Source organism: Botrytis porri (assembly GCF_014898465.1).
Source record: "Botrytis porri strain MUCL 3234 chromosome Unknown BPOR_007, whole genome shotgun sequence".
Lineage (NCBI taxonomy): Eukaryota > Fungi > Ascomycota > Leotiomycetes > Helotiales > Sclerotiniaceae > Botrytis > Botrytis porri.
The window spans coordinates 268,649-290,962 of NW_024066081.1; the positions used below are offsets into that span (position 1 = coordinate 268,649).

Sequence of the window (22,314 nt, forward strand, 5' to 3'; positions counted from 1 at the left end):
CATCACCAAATCTACTTCCAAGCAACATCATTCGTACTAACGATAACCTCATCAACCTCCATCCTTCCCTTCACAATCTCCTCCCCATTAACCAAGTCATTCTCCACGACTCTCTTCTCCGCATCCTCCTCATTTTCCGCGATCCCCGCCTTTACATGTCTCGGAATCAACCTCTTCTTCGCAACCTCAAAATCTACATCCACAAACCAAAGCTGATCCATCAATTTCGCAGCGCTCCTCCACGGTTCCTTATTCAACGACAAATAATTGCCCTCGAAAACTAATATCCGGGTCGTGGGTTCAATTGGTATATCGTTAGCCTTGGGGTCCTTGAGCGCATGATCGAAAGATGGAGCGTGGATTGTGATTGTAGATGTAGTAAGTGGTTCGCGAAGACGCTGAATAAGAGAGAGGAATGCGGGGCCGTCGAATGTAAATTCTGCGCCTCGACGGGCGTGTGCATGTGCTGGGTCGGGCATGGCTGATAGTTGGGCGCGGGTCAAATGGTAACCGTCCATGGGGATGAAGCCGGCGATTGGAGGAAGGGAAGTTTTGTTTGAGTGAGCATCTTGAAGAGCATTGAGACGTTTGGTAATAGTTGCTGCGAGGGTGGTTTTGCCTATGGACAGTTTTAGTTAGAGATTGGGAAATACGAATATGAGGTAAGAGGGCAATGCGAAGATGTAATCACCTGAACCGGGAATCCCAGAAATTGCGATGAGATATCTACTATTAGGAGCTGTTTGTTGGAAACTTTCTAAATGGAATCATTAGCTCCCATATCATCCAAATATGAACACAGAAGAGTCATCACATACCCCAAACCTTCTCCGTCAATCTCGTTACTTGATCTTCCATTTTAAAGGGTGTAGGTAGGTACTTCAAACTCTCAGGATAATATAGGTAAACTCAACAATTCACACCAGTCAAAACTCTCGAGATAAAGTGGCAATGGAAGTGAATGAAAGTGGAAAAACAACAAAATTAGACGGAGCACCAAGACTAGAAAATACCTATGAGTAATTATGGAATGTCCATGAAACTATTGCGACTATCAAAATGTGGTGAAACAATGAATCTCTCATCTAATGTGATGGCTACTTCCACACGTTGAACCCCTCATATGCCCCGCTTTGGTTGCTGGTTGTTGGTTGTTGGTTGCTGATGTCAATTGAGACAAGACATGTAGAATTTCTTATCGATAAGGAAATATTATGATTTTATTTCATGTTTAAGTTAGCCTTACATACCATACCTTCTGTCTCCTTCATACTATATTATCATCTAGCTCCCCTTTCCCACTTTACGCGTTACTTCATTATTTAGAATACAACACGATAAAGCTACCTATACCTAGATACTCAATTCACACAGTGTCAGCTCACCAATACGATATCTCACCCCTCCATCCAAAATGTCAGACTCCCCCGAAGAAAACCCCCTCTTCGCAATCGAATACGACTCATCCGATGAATCTACCCCCGACACCACCGAAAAAGTCCCTCGAGATTTCCAATCCGAAGAGAATTTCCAAGCTGTAAGACGCGAGTGGAAAGCTAGGAGCGAATCTGGGGAGGTATGTTTTCCTCCTTTCCCCTTCTCGCCTATTGTTTCCCTTCCCTTCATTCGCACAGTTCCCCTTACCTCTTCTCCTTAATATCCCACATGCAAAATGCAGAATTGAAGACAAGACAATACCATAGCTAACAACCTAAAAAGATCCATAAAACACTCCCTCCTCTCCCCCTGAACCCACGCAGTAAACCACAAACAGCCCAATTCCTCTACGCAATCGAAGAATTGTATTTCTATAGAAGATTTGAAGAAGCGAAGAAGTGGTCGGAGAGGATCTTGGAACAAGATGATTTGATGGAGGATTTTAGGGCGGTGGTGGAGAAATATGAGAGGAGGTGTGGGGAGAGGTTGGAGGCTGGGAGGGAGAAGGAGGAGGGGGAGGAGAAGTGAGAGATTGATTGCCAGTCGTTGGAATTGAAAGGGAAGTTCTTGTCTGATATTTGGTGGGGATTTGGAGGATTCTGATATGTTGTGTTCGGTGCTAAACGGAAAGAGTATCGATACTCCAAAGGGGTTTGACGGGAATCATGGAGTGAGAATGAGTGGTAAGAACTTGTTCGGGGGTTTTCTGTTGAAAGATCAGACTCAAGTAAAGAAAGGCGCGCTTTTGTTGCTCTTGCTGGTGCTAAGATGAGCTGGAGACTCAAGGTGTGACTCTAATTCGAAAGCGAGGAGATTTGTTCCCATTCCGAGACTGCCTTCCCTCGTCCATCCCAATCATTGAATGGGCTACTCATCGAGAAATTGGAGTCTTTTCTGATGTATCCTGGGCGATTGAATAGTGGGGGGTAGGGGGGTATGGATAAAGGATTGGGGATACCAAGGAATGCCTAGAGATCAGGATATAAAAAGTAGTTGGGATCTAGAAGAAAACACATCGAAGCTGTGATCTTGGATAGTTCGACAGATCCCCATTTCAGCATTTCACGAAAGGCAGAGCAAGAAGAGGAGGGTAAATGAAAAGGAGGTGGGAATTCCCTCTTTTGCTTCCCCAAATTGTCTACTCTGCGCTCGGAATCCCGAATTCCTAGCTAAACCACGATTCATAATCTTACAAGGAGTTCCTTCGAGATTGGAAATCTTGTTTAAGAATGGGATTGGGAAGATTCAACGTATCTGGCAACGACAATTCGGTTGGAAATACCTACTTCAACCTCCCCTTTCCAATACATCCGCCCCGAGACTCAATGCTGAGCCTACGAGTATGTCCGATGATCTTGGGTCCGTTCATGGTGAAGATACGCGAGGAAGAAAGTGATCTATGGGTCTGTCGATGTTCTTAGTGCCTGCGAGCCTTGACACTATGATGAGGCTTGCGATTCTTCAGAGGAAAAGGAACAGCTATCAAGAACCTGACAACGAGGACGATGGGCAGCCTAGATTAGATTGTTGAGTAGGAGGGTCAATAGAATAGGGGTATGCGGTTCAGACGCAAGTAACGATAGAAAAATCAGAGTATGACTACGTCATATCAAGACACCGAGAGAAAAGATCCCGTCTAACTTAAGAGAACCAAACTCCTTTCCACTTCCCACATACCTCTCACTTCGTCTTTGTATCGAAATTCGCTGAAAATAGAGTGGAATGTAATATAATGAATGAATAATCGGTAGGTCTAGCAATGTGTGTGTGTATATTTATATATATATATATATATGTATCACAAAATCCCAAGGCGAATCAACCCCCTATCCGAATCACCAGCTGTATATATGTCAATATCTTCTCTTGAATAAATATTCGTAGGATATTATGATTGGGGTGGGATGAGATGTATGTGATACACCTCCCTCTCCCCTCATACCTCGCTTTCCAGCCTCCCTACCTCCCCTCTCTTCATCAGAAAAAATACGTATCAAAATGCTAGCTCCTCATTTCCCTATTTCTCCTCTCTGCTTCTTCTTCTTGTCACCCCCACCCCCTTTTCTCTTTTGTCTCTCTTTCTTTTCTTAATCTCTTTTATATTATGTGGTTTTTTTTTAATATTTCTCTCTTTGTTATTTTAAACACCGTTGAACCTTCTTCCTATTCTCTTTAGTAATCTTCTTATTTATTTATCTTTTTATTTGTCGTTCATGCACCCGTCAATTATACCCCAATCACACACTACAAATCACAAATCACAAATCAGTCAATCATACACCCTTCAATCATACCTCAATCATACCCCAATCACACACCCCCCATTCCATCATTCCACCATTCCATCAGCTCATCAACCAAGCACTCGCTTAGAATCTTTCTCTCCTCCTCCCTCTCCTTCTCCCTCTCCTTCTCCCTCTCCTTCTCCCTCTACCCCTCCCGCTTCCCCCCTCTTCTGTATATCAACCCCCCCCCACCCTATCAAATCCTCTCCCTCCCTCATCCTCTCCCCTCCCTTGCCTCGGAACCAAAAAGAAAAACAGAAAAATCCATCTCTTCATCTCTATCTCGTTCTCTCCATCTCAACACATATCTATCACCACAGGAATAACAAACATCCACCCTCCTTCCCTCCAAATTATACATATACATATACATATCCATATCCATATCCATATTCAAAGAAACATTTATATCCACACGCACATACACCCAAACCTCATATAATCACTCACTCACTCGAAAGTTAACCAGGTGACAAGGTAAGTAACTAGCTTAGCCACCAAGTAAATATCTACCTATGTCTTCAAAGAAGAAGAGAGGAGAAAGGAGTTGCATACATCATCACGATATCTAACATATTTTGTATTTCATGCATCCATCAATCACACAGTCACTCACTCATACAGAATGACATGATATAAAGTAAAGTCTAACATTCTCTTCCTCTTCAGGTCTTTCACTCACTGACTCGCTCAATCTATCTACATCCCTCTCTATTCAGCCTCATCTATAAACCCACTCATCCATCCATCTATTTTCACCTCCCCTTTCAAAGAAGAAAAGATGCACTAAATAGGAAAAGAAAGGAAAAAAGGGGTATCTGTATCGTAACAATAACCCACATCAGCGTTGAGGATGAATGTTTTCTTTGAAAATCATGACTTTTTCAGAGACAACAAAAGACAACAGCCTTTATGAAGCAAAACCCAACCTAACCCAAATCTCATTTATCCTTTTGCAACGCCGCGCTTAAAATAGAATTCCCAACCGAAAACTTTCCTTCTAGAACTCCGAAAGTGGACTTTTTTGTATGCCGGGACCTGCAATGAAAATCCCAAAACTCCCAAGATGATGCGAAACTCGTAAATGGTGAAATTAAGTGAGAAGATTGTTGAAGTGAAGTGAAGTGGAGAGGAGACAAAAGTAACGGAGAGATCGTTGGAGTCGTGATGTAATGAGATTCAAATAATATAAATCTCATCGTGTATCTCGGATCGGACCGGAATATTCTCATGCAAACCCCTCTCCAAAACTCTCTTCAAATTCCGAACCTTATGCAGTAACAGTATTGGCTTGTTGCTGTCTCATTTTCTCCTCACTGAAAACCCTCCTACTCATTGCCAATACTGCTTCGAATCCCTCCTTTCCTTTTCGTGCATTTTCCGAAAAAGCCGTGACTGTCGCGTCCTCAACTGCATTCTTCACTTTTTGCCATCCACCACATAATGCAGTAATCTGTGCTGTTTGTACAAATTGCGTTGTGTTTGCTGATAAAGGTTGATAGACAACCGTTTCTTGTACATTGATGATATTGGAAAATGTGAGATTGGTAGAAGTCATGGTGACTTTTTTGGTAATAGGATCGACATATGAGGTTTCGAAGACGTGAGATGTATCTTTACCGCCCATGAGAGATTGAAGCCATTTTGGAGCTGATTGTTGGCAGGTGATTAAACGTTCGGTTCGTAGCTGTGATTGATTAGTATTTGTGTGTTGTGCGAAGGGACATGGAAGCAGAAGAGGAGGAAGAGTAGCAGAGGAAGAGGAAGAGGAAGAGGAAGAAAAGAAAAGAACATACAATTCCGGTTTCAGCATCGACATGTCGTGATAATGTATCGACGGCGATTACATGAGTAGATTTGTGATTCCATGGACAATATTTTCTCCAGTTTGCTGTTGAAACCTCTTCCCACGAATAATCGAATTTGCAATCGCTAGAAAAGACCTTCATCTTGATCGTGTGCCTTTGGTCGTGTGCCTTTCTTTGGTCGTGTGCTTGTTGGAGATTTGGACTAAGAAGTTATCGTAGGGATTGATATTTTGAAGTATCGATGAGTAATGGTCGATGGTGAATGGAACGACTGAATGATTGATGATTGAATGAACTTTGATTGATTGTGATTCTATTAATCTATCTATTGAAGCGCCAAAACAAATGTATGATATAATTACCTGCTCGTTGTAATCAAGAAGGAGGAAGAGTCAGATTCAGATAGTTATAGGAATATCGAATTTGTTAGTAAGATGGATAGAATTTTCCAAGATAAAGGGTCGGATTGAATTCGGATTTGTCTGGGCTTTTCTATTAATTACTTCTTACTTCACTTTTTTTGCTTGTGAAAATCAAAAATTCTTTCGCCATCGGGGTTTCGCTTAATTTCTATCCGATCATGCCCCAGGTGTCTCAAGACCTCGAGAGTCAAGGTTCCTCGAAGGTTCTTCCTTCTCTTCTCCATATGGTATGGTTGTTGATCTTTGATCTTAAGAAGAAGAAGAAGAAGAAGAAGAGAGAAGATCTTCAAGATATCGTCCGTCCCTTTTGACCTTGGTTATCGTTTCTCCGATTCCCGGACGAATGGTCGTGTTCAACTCCTAATACGAGATCTGATCGAAAGTGGTGGAATTACCAGGTATTACTTATCGAGGGGTTTTCTATGGTTTATCATGAATTTGGATTGGTGATTGAATGTGGATTAATTACCTACATCATTTGGATCATCAGTATCATCGTTATTCAGGGACCAGCACCAGTGGACCGTTCGAGGACCGTTCAAGGACGTATAAGGTTAACCCAACAAATGACATTGAAATTGGAATTGAAGGGATCCGACTTTACCTACCTACTTCGTACATTCATGGGTCCGGGTAATGATATGATAGAATGAATGGCAAATATCATATTATCCATTGTACCGGTTAACCAGTCTCGAGACCATTTCGGTCCAATCCAGTACATCGTATATCTCTTTCCCTCGGGCCACGATATTGGCCTTGGACCTTGGACCTTGGACCTGAGACCTGAGACTTTAAGTTACTCTTTGGCCAACCAACTATATTAAACCAGGGAACAACTCGGGATATTATCCGAGGACCTTTACATTCAAGGTATTCGATGTGGTAGTGTGATAATACTGTACAGAGGAGTAGAGATCAAACCATAAAAGACTTGACCCGATGAGAACTCGAGACTCTAGCTTGGCTATCATTCAAGCTCAAAACCTGAAGCTTGTTATTTGTACTATGCTATGTACAGGCGACAACTTATTACAACTCACAAGCTACTACAGTAGTGCTTGGTTGATGTGCGGGGCTCCCGTTACGCTTCCTCTTAGCTGGTCTCTGTTGGAAGCTGGAGGTTAGTTTTGAGGGACCTGGGCTGGTGGACTAGTCTTGGAAGGTGTGGTGCGAGGGTACTTGATACTGATAATATCTCGGTGTCCCTCTTCTCAGATCCCATGCACAACGGGTATCAAAGCCCATTAATCAGACAATAGGAACTTTACAGTTGTCGAGGTTACAACTTTAACCTTACGATATTGTGATATTTGCTTGGACTTTTCTGTAGGTTCATAGGATTTCGCACCAAAGTAAGTGTCTGTTTGGGCGTGTCTCGAGATGTAAGATATATATCTAGTAATGGTATCAAGTAACGGCAGATGACATTACAAATAACCTCAAACCTTTGGTTGGATCTCTCGAGTAGATTTAACCTCATGATATTGGAGTATATGAAATTGATTTTGACACTGATGATCAAATGAAGTTGGAGTATTAATATCATTCGAAGATATTCTGATTCTGGTTATATCATCCAGAGCTATGTAAGGTATGTGGGTAGGTAGTTAGGTAATAAATACTAGGTATCAGCACTTCTCATATATCTTCATCGTATGAGCTATCCTTCCAAAAGGGTTTCCATTGCAGTATCTGAACGGAGAGTCGAATTCCCATGTCTATCTAGATATATACCATCTACAAGTACCGCAGCAATAGGTAAAGTGATTCTCTCCTCTCCTCTCTCTTTCTCTCTTCCTCTTTCTCTCTTACACAAATGACAATTCCATACTACATACACACAACCAAGCAAGTCAATATCTCTCTTACTCCACTCCACAATTCTTCATCCATCGAGCCATCCTGATTCCTGTACTTCGTACTAAAGCTTTCCCCTTCCCCGACTTTGCCAATTCATGTTTTGCATGCACAAACCAACCAAAACCCACCAATCAATCCAGACTTCCGTCTTGTGAATCCCCATTCAATGATCCTTGATAGGTTGGAACTGGATACTCATCTCATATTTCCTAAATCCTCTTCGAGTAACTTGTCCAGAATACAGAATATAGACAGACACATACTAATATGTCCAATATCTACCTAGTAGATACATACAACAGACAAAGTACTCTCTAGATCAAGTAAACAATACGTACATTTCCAAAAACCCCGTCTCAAACAGATCATAGAACTACCTAAGTATACCAAAACGCGTGAATTGCTGTACACCCACCCAAAAAGGCCAAACTAGCTATCATTCCCCTAAAAGTAACCTACCTTGTTTGTTTTTTGCACGGTATAGGAAGTAACCAGAGCCCCCGTGGCTGGAGAGAATGGATGGGGAGTGAGGAGATTATTGACTGATTGCTCAGCTTATAATTAACTACATAACATCTTCCTTTTTTATCTTTCCTCTCTTCACTCCTTCTTATTCATCTCTCATTTTTCTTAATCCAAAAGTATCATACATAACACCTTTTTATTATTATTATCTACTCAATTATCAGTGATTTGTATTTCATCGAACCACTTCTCCATCCATCTCGGATAAGATCTCCATCTTTATCGCAAACCAAAAATCGCGACAATCAACCTCGTCAATAACAACAACAACAACAACAACAGCAACAAAACAACCATCTGCAACCACCAATATCTTCAAACACAATACACAATCATGCCCGTTACATTGAGAAAACGTCCTGCTCCAGCTGAGCCACCAGCTCCAGCTCCTCCTGCTAAAAAGAAGTCAGCTGTCGCAAAGACCGTCGCAAAGGTTAAAGAAACTGTTAAGAAAGTCGCCGAACCAAAAGCTACAAAAGCTACCAAAGCTGCTCCGGCACCAAAGACAAATGGATCTAAAGCAAAGACTGAAACTAAAGTCGAAGCTCCAGCTCCCTTGCCTCAAGTTAAAGCTTCTAAAGCTTCAGCTGCAGCTCCAGCTGCAGCAACAACAAAAGCTGTAGCTGGTGAAACCATCGATCTTAAAGGATTCGGTGGAGAAATTGAAACGAATGAAGGTGAAAAGACTACACTTGAGAAACTTGTTTCCGAGAGTAAGAATGGTGTTGTACTTTTTACTTATCCTAAAGCTTCTACTCCTGGATGTAAGTATCCTACTCCTTCAATGTTCATCCATCCATCCATCCACCCATTCATCTCAATCCCATTTTTCATCCATTCAATTCAATCCTTATACAATCACTAATTTCCACAAGGCACAGCTCAAGTCTGCGCTTTCCGCGACTCTCACCCTACCCTCCTCTTAACCGGCTACACCGTTTATGGTCTGTCCAAAGATTCCCCCAAATCCAACACCACCTTCAAAACCAATCAAAAACTTCCTTATACACTCCTTTGCGACACAAAATCTTCACTCATCTCCGCAATCGGTTTGAAAAATTCAAAGGGCACCACTAGAGGTGTATTTGTCATTGACAAATCTGGAAAGGTGTTGGCTGCACAAGCTGGAAGTCCTAAGGGTACACTTGAGCTTGTAGAAGGGTTGATTGGTGTTGAGAAAGAAGAAGTTGAGAAGGAAGACGCTACTATTGGAGAGAATGAAATTGAAAAGAAAGATGAGAACGAAACTGCAGAAGAAACTCAAGAGGAAGTCTCACCAACCTCAGAGGAAAAACAAACCAAAGAACCAACAATCCCAGAAACAAATGGTACCAACGGGACCAACTCATCTGCATCAAAGGAAGATGTAGCCAAAGCAGAAGTTGCAGCCGATGTAGCTGATACAGCTGAAAAACTTGATGGCAAAGATTCTGAAGTTAAAGCTGATGAAACTTCAACAGCTTGAGTGGAGATCTTGACTTGAGTTTGATTTCTCAGGATGAATACGTGGTTTGATGAATTCATTCGTCTACATTGCTGCTACTTGCATTAACACTTTTTCCATCCACTGCATGCATGCGTGTATGCATACATTTTCTTCTCATTTGATCTTCTGGTTCTCATTTTGATTTTTGATGGGCATCAAAAGAAAGCGAGGAATGGCGATGAATGGATTGATTGCCAAAAAGCATGGAATCGTTTTGATTTGATTCGATTGTTCTATCGTATTTGCTTATTGGGTTGGTTTTAAGGACAATTATTCCAATCTATCTTCATGGCTCCTTCCACTTTCGATTCCTACATACTCGGTTCACAATTTTAGCCATGGAAGGAAGAAGCAGGGAAGGAAAGAAGTGTGGAAAGAAAAGATATTCATTTATCTCTTCTCACAGTATTCAATTCGAATTCAAATTTTCTTTATGGTATGTATGGGCAGGTGCTATGGAGTGAGTTTGGGGTTTCTCTCTTTTTTTTCATTATGGGGAATGCGGGATGGGGTGCAAATAAGACAGACATTAAATACAACACAATATGATATGATATGGAAGATGGATATGAGAGATGGATATGGTTTTATAGGATAGGATAGCATAGGATAAGATAGGATAGGATATGATATCTGAATTCTATGTTCTGTTCTCTCCAATTCTATTCTATTATGTTTACTTTGATGAGTGGGTTCTTTATATGTGTATAATTGATGGTGATTTTGTGATTTTGATATCTGGACACTCTGGATATTTGTAAGTAAATGAATGAGTGAATAGTAAATACCTTGGTTGAATATGGACTGCGTAGTTATACGTATAGGGCACATTATGATATCTCATCATATATATACATCCATTCATTCATTCATTCATTCAAATATACACATCACACCACGCCATCTATTCAGTCATTCATCTAGCAATACATACCTATCTATGAGTATACACATTACACTATGCCATCTATACACGTTCATATATACATTCGGTCATTTATATATTCATACAGAGCCGTTATAGTACTAAGGCACAGCTAATTGCTGAACACTAAAATCACACCAAAAATCATACAAATTATTAATATATTTTTCAATAATAAAATAGTTTATATATAATGAATTTCATATCAATCTTTTTATTTTCAATTAAATTTTAATAAAAATAAAAATATTTAACTTATAATAGATCTATAATATAAACGATTCAAAGGATTTGAAAGGATTACTTGAAAGATTGCCTGTAGGTTTTAATAAAGAAGTTCGAGGAAGGATAAGTTTTTATTTCCTTTTCCTATCTACTTTATTCAATTAGAACTATATACAAATGTATTATATAATCTTAGTATAGCTATATAGACCGAATCGATTATGAATTTACTACTACTACTACTACTACTACTACTATATATATTAAAAAATAAATTGAATTCTTGTTTATATAATACATTCTATATTTATAATATAATAACAAAACTTATAATTAAAAAATAATTAAAAAATAATATGAAAGTATAAAAAAGTTCATTTCTCTTTGAATTTTTAATTAATAATTTTACTTACTTTTTAATTATTATACTTATTCTCTTTTATATCTTTAATCTCCTTTTAATTCTTATATATATATTCTTTTATCTATTTTTTTAAATTCTAATATTCATATATCTTTAAAGCTTTCCTTTAATTTTTTTAATTAAAATTTAATAATAAATAGATTTCATTTTAAATAAATTATATTTATTATTAACAAAATGAAAACTTTATTTATAATAAAAAAGAATGTTAATATTATAATATATAAATACAAAAATTTATGTAGAGATTTGTATTAAATTTCTTTTCCTTATTAATACTAATCTTATTACTATAGGGGTTTATAGACTTCGAATCGACATCTGTATATATTTTTCTTCATTAACGAGATAGATATTATAAGAATTAAAACTTACCGTTACCTCTTAGTCATGTAGAAAAACTACTGTCTGATATAATAGTAACGAGATTATACACAATTTCTCTTTCCATCTTTATTTTTTGAAGTATTAGCTCTTAGTTCTCTTTTAGAAGGGGAGGTTCTCAGGAGCTTCTAAATATTAACACGTATATCTATTGGACAGACTTAGTAAGGTGTATATATACAATATGTATAGGTAAAAGGGTTATTTATTTCTGTTTATTCTCTTTGTACGAAAAGGGAATTACTATATTTATATATATATACTGCCCTTACTTATGTACTTCGTATATGTTATGTCCTTGGTCACGTGTTCCGACAATATCTTAATGAATCAATCACTTACGATATTAACTTCCATTAACCAATTGATAAAGAAATCCAAATTATCAAATAGAAATTTATAATCAACGTGAAAAGACAATCAATCCGCAACTCTTATTGGCTAAACCTACCTTCCTTCCTCCTTCCTCCTTCCAATCATCTACATTATTTGTCATTCAAACCATCCCCAATACCCTATCAACATCCAGCACTAAACCATATCCGAGAAACTCGCTAAATACTCTTATGAATCACCACTCTAGCGCTTCCATACTTTATATTTATAGACTATATCAAGTTTCTCAGAATAAAGCTTAGCCGTTTCGAGAGTACTATAAACTACACACGATTTATGGGGGCATGAATTACTCCAAGATATCCACCAAGAGCGAGAAGAAGCTAAGCTATCTCGTATGAAAGCAAATATATGAATATAGTCTGCCCTGCTATAATGTCGATTCTTAATAGAGATCAAAGACACCTGCAACTCTAGATCGTCTACCATAGAAACAACGACATTCTCGCTTCACTCCAACACTGACTTACCTATTGAACTAATTCTCAAATTTCATCCCCAGAAAAGCGTTCACGGCACCAAAATCTAAAGTCTAGAGTACAAAGTTCAAGATCAAAAAAGATATAAAGGAACAAACAATACAACAACCACTTCTGAAGAAAGAGTCAACAAAAATCCGAGCAACAGAAAAGGTGAATGAAACATGGCAAAAGAAATAGATGGCGAGAGAGATAAAAAGAAAAAAATTGCAAATTAACATACAACAGTAGGGATTCGCTGGTGGTCACCCACCCAACTACTAATCTACCGATCTGAGGCTTGTGTATGGCAGAGAGGACGGGATGCCCAATTCTCCTCAGTCTATGGTCGTATGTGGTTGAGATCAGGGGTTTAGAAAGTATATTCCGTTGATGATGGGGTGTGGTTATATGTGAGGAAGGTGTGAAGGAGGGGTGAACAATGGGAAGAAAAGGAAGGAGAGGAGAGGAAGAAGGTTTAAAGATTGGAAATGTCTGTATAGAGCACAGACTCTGAGTTTAGGAGTAGCGTAATGATTTCGGTTTATAATTATATGTACGCACACACACGCATATAAATACATACGGAGTACATATATTCAAATCGAGAGATGTTGACTTGACATCTAAATCTGATAAAAATCACCACATATGAACACAAACAAACGATACAAACAACAAGAAAGATCTCAAAGCCCGATCAATTATTCATGTAACTAGGTGACTACTCCTCTCCCACTCTAAAAAGTCATTATATCTCCTTGCATTGAACTAGATAGGATGGATTAGGTAGTGGGTAGTGATCAATTACCCAATCTCAATCTCAATCCCTCGTTTATTCAGATACACGTACTAGGTATTCAAAGCCCCCGAAAATACAATCAACACATCAACCCCTTGAATACTACTTGAGGAAGAATATCAATACACTCAATGAAGTACTCACCCTCCGGTCTCTCGATGAAAAGAAAGATGAGATGTTCAGACTCTTGATTTGAATATACTAGGTAGGTAGGTAGATGGGTAGGTAGGTATAATGACTGATTTTCGAGGAGTGGGGGAAGAGGCGAGAGGGATGAAATTACTCAATAAATATAATAATGAATAGAAATAAAACTTCTACTCACCTCGATATCTACTGAGGTACATATGTATTCATATTAAGAGATATATAGTATCTATATAAGAATATAGTATATAACTTAATATTAAGATTTATAGATTAAATTCGAGATAATAAACAACTCCTCGAAAATTAAAAAACTATTTACTAATAATCTCATATTAAAGGATATTATAATAAGAAAAAGAATATGTTTACTTACAATCTTATCTATTTCTATATTTTCATTCATATCTTAATATTATTAAAGATAAAGAAACATAACTACTCGACGGAATTATTAAAGATGTATAGTATAAACTAAAAACATTATAACTTGAACATTTTTCAATAAAATAAACTAAGATTAATATATACAATTAACTAATATAATAATTATATTATATTAAAGTTTCTCAAAAATTGAAATCAAACTAATTGAAATAAAAGCAATTGAAGCTATTAAATTAACTCGAGAAGTACTTATTCTTAAATACTTTTTCGATCTTTAATAATTCGAGAAAGTTAATATTTTTGATATTAAAAATTAAAAATATTATTAAATAAAAGCTTCGCTTTTAATGAATATAATTTTATAAAGATTCATTTATAATTAGAAAAGTTAATTATATTTAAAAAAGAAAAGAGATTAGAATTATTAATTTTAAAAGAGTAAAGTCGCTTATTTTTATAAATTTCATATATAAAAATCAGAAATTTTAATTTACTTTTTCGATTTCAATCTTTAATAACTTTTTTAATCTCGAGTAAATAAAAACGAAACTCTTTTTCCTATAAAAGATTATCTAATTTTTAATTAAATATTATTACGAGCATCGAAGTAGAGTCGACATCGGGCCGACTATTACTCCGATATTGAAGAGTTTTCATATGTATAATTATAACTTTAAGAAAAAGATTTTGAGGAATTAATGAAAAGTATTACTTCGAGAAGAATACGAAAGACGTAGTACTCATAGTATTCGTAGGTTCTAAATGTCTATATTATATTTTATCTAAAGAGCTAGCTAAGTACAGGAAGTTATAGGCCTTATATAGACGCTATAAGAAGAGCTAGTCTCTTCTACTTTCGCTTAAAGCTACTATATTCCGCATTCGCTTACAACTATAATATAGTAGCTAATGAATTAAAGCTATTCACTAGATTCTAATGATTAATATTCATATAAGAAGTCTTAAACTTAACTATGCTTTATTATAGTACTAGTCTTTACCTTGTACTAATTCTTATACTAAATAATATAAGATTATAATAATACCTATCGAGAAGTAATTAATAAAATATAATCTAACTTCTACTACTTATTTAAGTAGTAGGATAATATAAAAGAGTAAAGAGTAAGATAATAATACAATCATAATATTTCTTAATTCTCATTCTCATCGAATCTTATATTCTTAAAAAAAAACAAGATATAAGAGTTCTAGAACCTTCTTACTACATCTCATATAAATAGTTTTATAATAAAACCCCTATAAAACTAATATTTTCCTATACAAATCAAAAAAATTAATAACTTTTTCAATTTAAAGATTTTTATCTCTAAAATTTCAAAATAAGTAATTAATACCTTTTTTTCTTCAAAAAAGAATATATAATTTATTTCTTATTATTTTTATTTATAAATTGTATAAATTTGAAATTAAAAAAATAAGAAAATTCCTAACTTGTAATAAGTAATTTCTTTTACAAAATTTATAATTTTTCTTTTTCATAACTTATAACCTTATAAATAAAATATTTAAAAATAAATAAGCTTTTTTTATACATAAATAAAATAATTCTAAATAAATTTCGAATTCTTTTCATTATTTTATATAAAGATTGAGTAAAGAAATAGAGGGCTTAAAAGCTAAAAGATTAATAGTTTTAATAGGAATATCGAAATCTATACGATGAGGAGGTTCTAGAACTCTTACTTACATAGTATTATTATCGAGATAGAGATATATATATCTTACACCACCTCGCGATACTACTCTACTCTAGTAGATATAGATATAAATAAAGATATAATCAGCTATTAAGAATACAGATTACATAAACTCCTAGCCTAAGATTCTTACCTGCTAAGTAGATAATAATTCACCTTCTATATTATATTAATGAATTCCATTTCATTTCAGAAAAGGAAAAGAAAAGAAAAGAAAGAGAGAATTAATTAAAGCTTTACTAACTCAATCTACCTATACGATCTTTTATTTCTTCAGGGTATAGTCTATTTAGTTGCCACCTTTCTAGATATCTAGATACCTATTTATATATAGTAAATTAGATTTACCATGTGTTACACGATCATTCTATTTTCTTTCTGTTTTTCTCTCGCTACGGATGGGTATGCATACATGTGCCATCGCCCAGACGGATAGACAGATGGATGTTGTACGACGGACGGGGTGGATTGTAAATAGCTCATATATTTACCTACCTACCTCGTATCTTGCTTGGTTGGTGGAGCGACGTTGAGATGAGATGATGTGAAAGGAAGGAGAAAGAAAGAAAGGAGAGAGAAATAGAAAGAAAGAAGTCTTTGAAGAATTAATATTTATATGATGTCTGACTAACCAAATAACTATGCATTCGAGATTTCTCATCACTTACCTAATCACCCTCCCATCTACTTGACTTGGATGGGCCTTTCTCGAAATCTATTGGGTTTGCTTTTATGCATTTGTATCCATATTTTTTTGTTTGCATGTAGGGACCTAGGTATCGGCAGATTGAATTGTTGATTGGATTGTGGATTGTTGATTGTTGATTGTTGATTGTTGATTGTTGATTGTTGATTGTTGATTGTTGATTGTTGAATGGTAAAGAATGTATGTACCTAGTAGGTATGTGTGGAAACACAAGCTAATTTTAATCATCAGTCAATTGATACCCGGTCTCGCCGCTGTACAAGTCGGTAGGTAATTTGTAGAGGTTAGAGCTGTTGGTGGGTAGCTGAATTATGGATAGATATGTTGTGCTGTAATTATTGAGGTTACCACTTGGCAAGTATCTTCTCCGTAGTACTTGATGAAAGAGGGATAATAATGAGTATAGCCGAGTAGGTAGTATTGATGTTGATGTTGATGTTGATGTTTTCAATTGATTTTGCATGATACTAGGTAGGCCTGACTATCTCATCCTCAGAGATAAATGTAAGAACGCTCGATCATCCCTGATTGGTTCGAATCATTAATAAGCACAACACCCAAAGATATCGATATTATTCAAAGAGAAGTCTGAATATTGAGATGATTAATACTAGGCAGATAAAATGAGTCTGGTCTGGCTTATTAGTCGATCAGTCTTATTATATTAATACATGACCATTACCCACTTTCCCCCGCAAACCAGCAGATCCGACGGAGGATTCCTTGATTCAAGCGGCGAGCTACCTCTATGTACGGGTAAAAGTGTTGGGTTTGTCAGTTGGCTCAATTGGTCTCTAGCCTTTTGGAGTGGAGCTCTTGGGGAAAGTGCCGTGATCTACTCACGGAGTGGGTACGAATCAAGCTCCCGTCACTAGGTGAGTATTGATTCATGAATGTCAATCAAGGGAGGAATTCGAAATATATGAGATTGAATAGTTATGTATTTTGTATGACAATCATATCAAAAATACCGAATGGCGATTGCGTATTTCAAGTGACTTTGATGATATCAGAAACTCTTGTATTAAGGAGAAGTATCTAGATACTGTCTACCTAGCTAGTATTTAATTGTGAAGAAATCAATCGACGTCCCTACCCAACTCCCTACCTAGTATGTTGAAAGATAGAGACGGCTCGATCAACACCGACCGACACAAGCAAGTAATAATCCTTGAAATCACAGTGTTTTGTCTATCACATTTTCCTCTTCTCCAGTTTGATTTGTCGAGCTTTCTATTTCTTTTCGCTGACTGGAACCGAAAGGATGCCAATGCCATACCATGTAATCTGGGGGTGGAACGTGCTTCAAGACAAAACAAGGAGGGGAAAGTAAATAAAAATGACATTATGTGATATGGGTAGGGATGTATGGAGATGGGCTGCATCTTGCGGGATGATGTGTATGTGTATGTGTATATGTATGTATGTATGTAGATGTGTATGTGTTTATATATGTAATCTTACGTAGATGTATATGTGTATATATATATGGAGTGATAAGAAAGTGATCAAGTAGATATACTAGAATCAATTAATGAGTACTATCGGTATTCATGCTTAAAGACCATTGATAGAGTTGACAAGATATAAAATTCGATAGATAAAATGACAGCACAATCGGAAGATAAAAGGAAATTGCCCAATACCTACCTATCTTATAATACGCATCTCAGGAAGAGAAAAAAAGAAATAGAAAAGGAAAAGGAAAAAAAGATAACTTACAATTGAAGATTTCTGGTGATAACAGAGGCGTCGCCTAGCGTCATATCTCACATTTGATTTGGAAGCTCTGTCTCTCTCTCTCTCTCTCTCTCTCTCTCTGTCTCTATGTCTCTCTGAACTTGCGAACTGTATCATTTTGTTAACCCTCAGCTCATCGAAGCAAATAGTGGTCACTTCAATCTTCACTCACTTCACTCACTTCACTCACTTCACCCAATTCACCCACTTCACTCACCTCAACCTTCTCTCGCTCTCTTTTCGCTGGTCGTTACTTCCACAATCAACAAATTTAACCAATTCGGACCTTCTGAATTTAAATACCATTTTTCCCCTCTCACCAATTCGTTAATTTTAATTCACCTTGCTATCCGAACTCAAACTTGTCTCCTCTTCTCTTCCGACTTCAATTCTTCTTCTACTTTTTTTCTTTTTCTTCTTCTTCTTCTTCTTCTTCTTCCACCACACAAACCATCTCGACATCAACTTACCCACCTTCTTATTCCTTTTCTTTACTAAAGTAATTTAACAATTCCTTAACCATTAAAGATATTCCAATCATCGGAAGCTTTTTCCATACTCGACCAGGTCGCGTCGTTTATCCCTACAGAATTTGTTGCTTACTTTACTCATCACCATCAACAACCAAACTTACGCCAAGCACATAAAGTGATTTATCTGCCACTTTCAATTCCCACCCGTGGTCGTCATGGCACACTTGGCGGGTCAGCATGATCTTCATATTCATGGAACAACAGGTGCCGAATCGAGCAATCACTCATCCGACACACCTCCAAATCACCTAAGAACCAACATTGAACCTGGCCAATTCGATGAGAAGAATGGTGGTGCTCAACACACTTCTACTGATGCCATCAAGCATGAGGAAGAGGAAGAGGAAGATGAGGACATGGATGCATTGATCGATGAACTCGAATCTCAAGATGGTCATGCTGAAGATGAAGAGGCCGAAGAAGAGAATGGTCCTGCTCAAGAACGTCCTGTCCCCGAGGATTTACTTCAAACAGATACTCGCATTGGTCTTACTGACTCCGAGGTTCAAGCTCGTCGTAAGAAGTGGGGTTTGAATCAAATGAAGGAAGAGAAAGAAAATTTGTTTCTCAAGTTTCTTGGGTACTTTATCGGTCCCATTCAATTCGTCATGGAGGTACGTTTATACAAAGTTCTTACCGTCATTCTTAAATCCTCCGCTCCCCACTATTCCACGCTGTGTAGATCTGCATGGATTCTCCACCGATCATCTAGTGTTAGAGGTCGTGGCCGTCAATTCGACACGGCCGAATGGAGTAAACCCCGCAATCCTTCCAAATCTATGATACCGCAAGATTGGTACTAATTGAATCATTTTCCAATAGGCTGCTGCTGTTCTTGCTGCTGGTCTTCAAGATTGGGTCGACTTTGGTGTCATTTGTGCACTTCTCCTTCTCAATGCCACCGTCGGTTTCGTTCAAGAGTACCAAGCAGGTTCCATTGTCGACGAACTGAAAAAGACACTAGCCTTAAAAGCCGTGGTTCTTCGTGATGGTCGTCTCTTTGAGATTGAAGCTCCTGAAGTAGTCCCTGGTGATATTCTTCAAATTGAAGAGGCAAGTTCAATATTTCTTACTTCAAAGTCTAATCAAAGACTAATATCTTCTCGCAGGGTACCATTATTCCTGCCGATGGTCGTATCGTTACCGATGATGCTTTCCTTCAAGTCGATCAATCTGCCATCACTGGAGAGTCTCTTGCTGTTGATAAACATAAGGGTGATACATGTTATGCATCTTCTGGTGTCAAGCGTGGTGAAGCTTTCATGGTCATTACTGCCACTGGAGATCATACATTCGTTGGACGTGCAGCAGCTTTGGTCAATCAAGCATCCGCAGGAACCGGCCATTTTACTGAAGTCTTGAATGGTATCGGTACGGTTCTCTTGATCCTGGTTATTTTCACCAACTTGGTCGTCTGGATTTCTTCATTCTACCGATCGAACCCAATCGTTCTTATCCTCGAATATACTCTGGCCATCACGATCATTGGTGTTCCTGTCGGTCTCCCAGCTGTTGTCACTACTACCATGGCTGTTGGTGCCGCCTATTTGGCCAAGAAGAAAGCTATCGTCCAGAAATTGTCCGCTATCGAGTCACTTGCAGGCGTCGAGATTCTTTGCTCGGATAAGACTGGTACATTGACTAAAAACAAGCTTTCTCTCGCCGAGCCATTCACTGTGCCAGGTGTAGAACCCGATGATCTTATGTTAACTGCTTGTCTTGCTGCCTCGAGAAAGAAGAAGGGTATCGATGCCATTGATAAGGCTTTCTTGAAATCTCTTCGTTACTATCCACGCGCCAAGTCCGTCTTGTCCAAGTACAAAGTTCTTGAGTTTCATCCTTTCGATCCTGTTTCCAAGAAAGTTCAAGCTGTCGTCGAGTCGCCTCAAGGAGAAAAGATTATTTGTGTCAAGGGAGCTCCACTGTTCGTTTTGAAGACTGTTGAGGAAGATCACCCAATTCCGGAAGAAATCGATCAAGCCTACAAGAACAAGGTTGCCGAATTTGCTACTCGTGGTTTCCGTTCTCTCGGTGTTGCACGAAAGCGTGGTGAGGGTCAATGGGAGATTTTGGGTATTATGCCTTGCTCTGATCCACCACGTCATGATACCGCTCGTACCATTAATGAGGCCAAGACTCTCGGACTTTCCATCAAGATGTTAACTGGTGATGCTGTGGGTATCGCTCGTGAAACTTCGAGACAGCTTGGACTTGGCACTAACGTTTATAACGCTGAACGCCTTGGTCTTGGTGGTGGTGGAGATATGCCTGGTTCTGAAGTTTATGATTTCGTCGAAGCCGCTGATGGATTTGCTGAGGTTTTCCCTCAACATAAATACAATGTTGTGGAAATTCTTCAACAGCGTGGATATCTTGTGGCTATGACTGGAGATGGTGTCAATGATGCCCCATCACTAAAGAAAGCCGATACTGGTATCGCTGTGGAAGGTGCTTCAGATGCCGCTCGTTCAGCAGCTGATATCGTCTTCTTGGCTCCGGGACTTGGTGCCATCATTGACGCTCTTAAGACTTCTCGACAAATTTTCCATCGCATGTACGCCTACGTTGTCTATCGTATCGCTTTGTCAATACATCTTGAGATTTTCCTTGGTCTCTGGATCGCCATCTTGAATAGATCTCTCAACATTGAATTGGTCGTCTTCATCGCCATTTTTGCAGATGTTGCAACTCTTGCTATTGCTTATGATAATGCACCATTCTCCAAAACTCCGGTCAAGTGGAACCTCCCCAAATTGTGGGGTATGTCCGTTCTCCTTGGATTTGTTCTCGCCGTCGGTACCTGGATTACTCTCACCACCATGATTGCGCGAGGTGAAGATGGTGGTATTGTTCAAAACTTTGGTGTTCTTGATGAGGTTGTCTTCCTTGAGATCTCTCTGACTGAGAATTGGTTGATTTTCATCACACGTGCCAATGGTCCTTTCTGGTCATCACTCCCATCGTGGCAATTGACTGGTGCTATTCTCGTTGTTGATATCATTGCAACATTTTTTACCTTGTTCGGTTGGTTCGTTGGAGGTCAAACTTCGATTGTTGCCGTCGTTCGTATTTGGGTTTTCTCTTTTGGAGTTTTCTGTATCATGGGTGGAGTCTATTATCTACTTCAAGATAGTTCTGGCTTTGATAACCTCATGCATGGTAAATCACCAAAGAAGACTCAAAAACAAAGATCTCTGGAAGATTTTGGTAAGTGGATCACCCCGAGTCTTATGTCATTTTACGAACAAAGCGCTAACTTATACTTCTTTAGTCGTCTCACTTCAGCGTGTCTCCACACAACACGAAAAGTCGGCTTAAAACTTAATTTACAGGCACACATGATTACAGAATGTGCAGCTTTTACGAATATTCCCTTGTGTTATTAATTAGGTAGTTCGTGTGTATAAAACTTCAGACGGGCTCATGGGTGTCAAAACTGCTTGCTATTTTCGCGCTAAAAAGTTCAAATTGCTTACTTGCTGGGAAATAGAATTCGTGCGTTGTTTCTTAAATGAAGGATCAATAACGATAAACTTTTGGCACAAGAAGATTGAAGCAGATTTGAGCGTTTTTAGTCATTTTTTATTTAGATGATAATAGCGTCATCCTAGAGTCTTTAAAGTCTTTAATAATTACAAAT

The 22,314-nt window shown here is 37.9% G+C and overlaps 5 protein-coding genes across 5 annotated transcripts; 3 read left to right on the forward strand and 2 right to left on the reverse strand.

Annotated features, from left to right (window-relative positions):
* Window positions 1–11: 11 nt before the first annotated feature.
* EAF01_005443 (uncharacterized protein) lies at window positions 12–858 on the reverse strand (the record flags this gene model as incomplete). Its single annotated transcript, XM_038913696.1, has 3 exons — window positions 12–619; window positions 692–757; window positions 819–858. The coding sequence occupies 3 exons, from the start codon at window positions 856–858 to the stop codon at window positions 12–14; spliced, it is 714 nt and encodes a 237-aa protein (XP_038770145.1).
* Window positions 859–1,414: 556 nt separating this feature from the next.
* On the forward strand, window positions 1,415–1,965 carry EAF01_005444 (uncharacterized protein; the record flags this gene model as incomplete). The annotated part of the gene is made up of 2 exons (XM_038913697.1): window positions 1,415–1,576; window positions 1,720–1,965. The coding sequence occupies 2 exons, from the start codon at window positions 1,415–1,417 to the stop codon at window positions 1,963–1,965; spliced, it is 408 nt and encodes a 135-aa protein (XP_038770146.1).
* Window positions 1,966–4,355: 2,390 nt separating this feature from the next.
* On the reverse strand, window positions 4,356–6,189 carry EAF01_005445 (uncharacterized protein). Its single transcript, XM_038913698.1, has 2 exons — window positions 5,519–6,189; window positions 4,356–5,409 (listed from the first exon to the last, which is right to left on the reverse strand). The coding sequence occupies exons 1-2, from the start codon at window positions 5,669–5,671 to the stop codon at window positions 4,993–4,995; spliced, it is 570 nt and encodes a 189-aa protein (XP_038770147.1). The 5' UTR covers window positions 5,672–6,189; the 3' UTR covers window positions 4,356–4,992.
* A 2,485-nt stretch (window positions 6,190–8,674) lies between these two features.
* EAF01_005446 (uncharacterized protein) lies at window positions 8,675–9,805 on the forward strand (the record flags this gene model as incomplete). Its single annotated transcript, XM_038913699.1, has 2 exons — window positions 8,675–9,104; window positions 9,216–9,805. The coding sequence occupies 2 exons, from the start codon at window positions 8,675–8,677 to the stop codon at window positions 9,803–9,805; spliced, it is 1,020 nt and encodes a 339-aa protein (XP_038770148.1).
* Window positions 9,806–18,829: 9,024 nt separating this feature from the next.
* Window positions 18,830–21,992, forward strand: EAF01_005447 (uncharacterized protein; the record flags this gene model as incomplete). Its single annotated transcript, XM_038913700.1, has 4 exons — window positions 18,830–19,288; window positions 19,497–19,727; window positions 19,784–21,881; window positions 21,946–21,992. The coding sequence occupies 4 exons, from the start codon at window positions 18,830–18,832 to the stop codon at window positions 21,990–21,992; spliced, it is 2,835 nt and encodes a 944-aa protein (XP_038770149.1).
* Window positions 21,993–22,314: the final 322 nt, after the last annotated feature.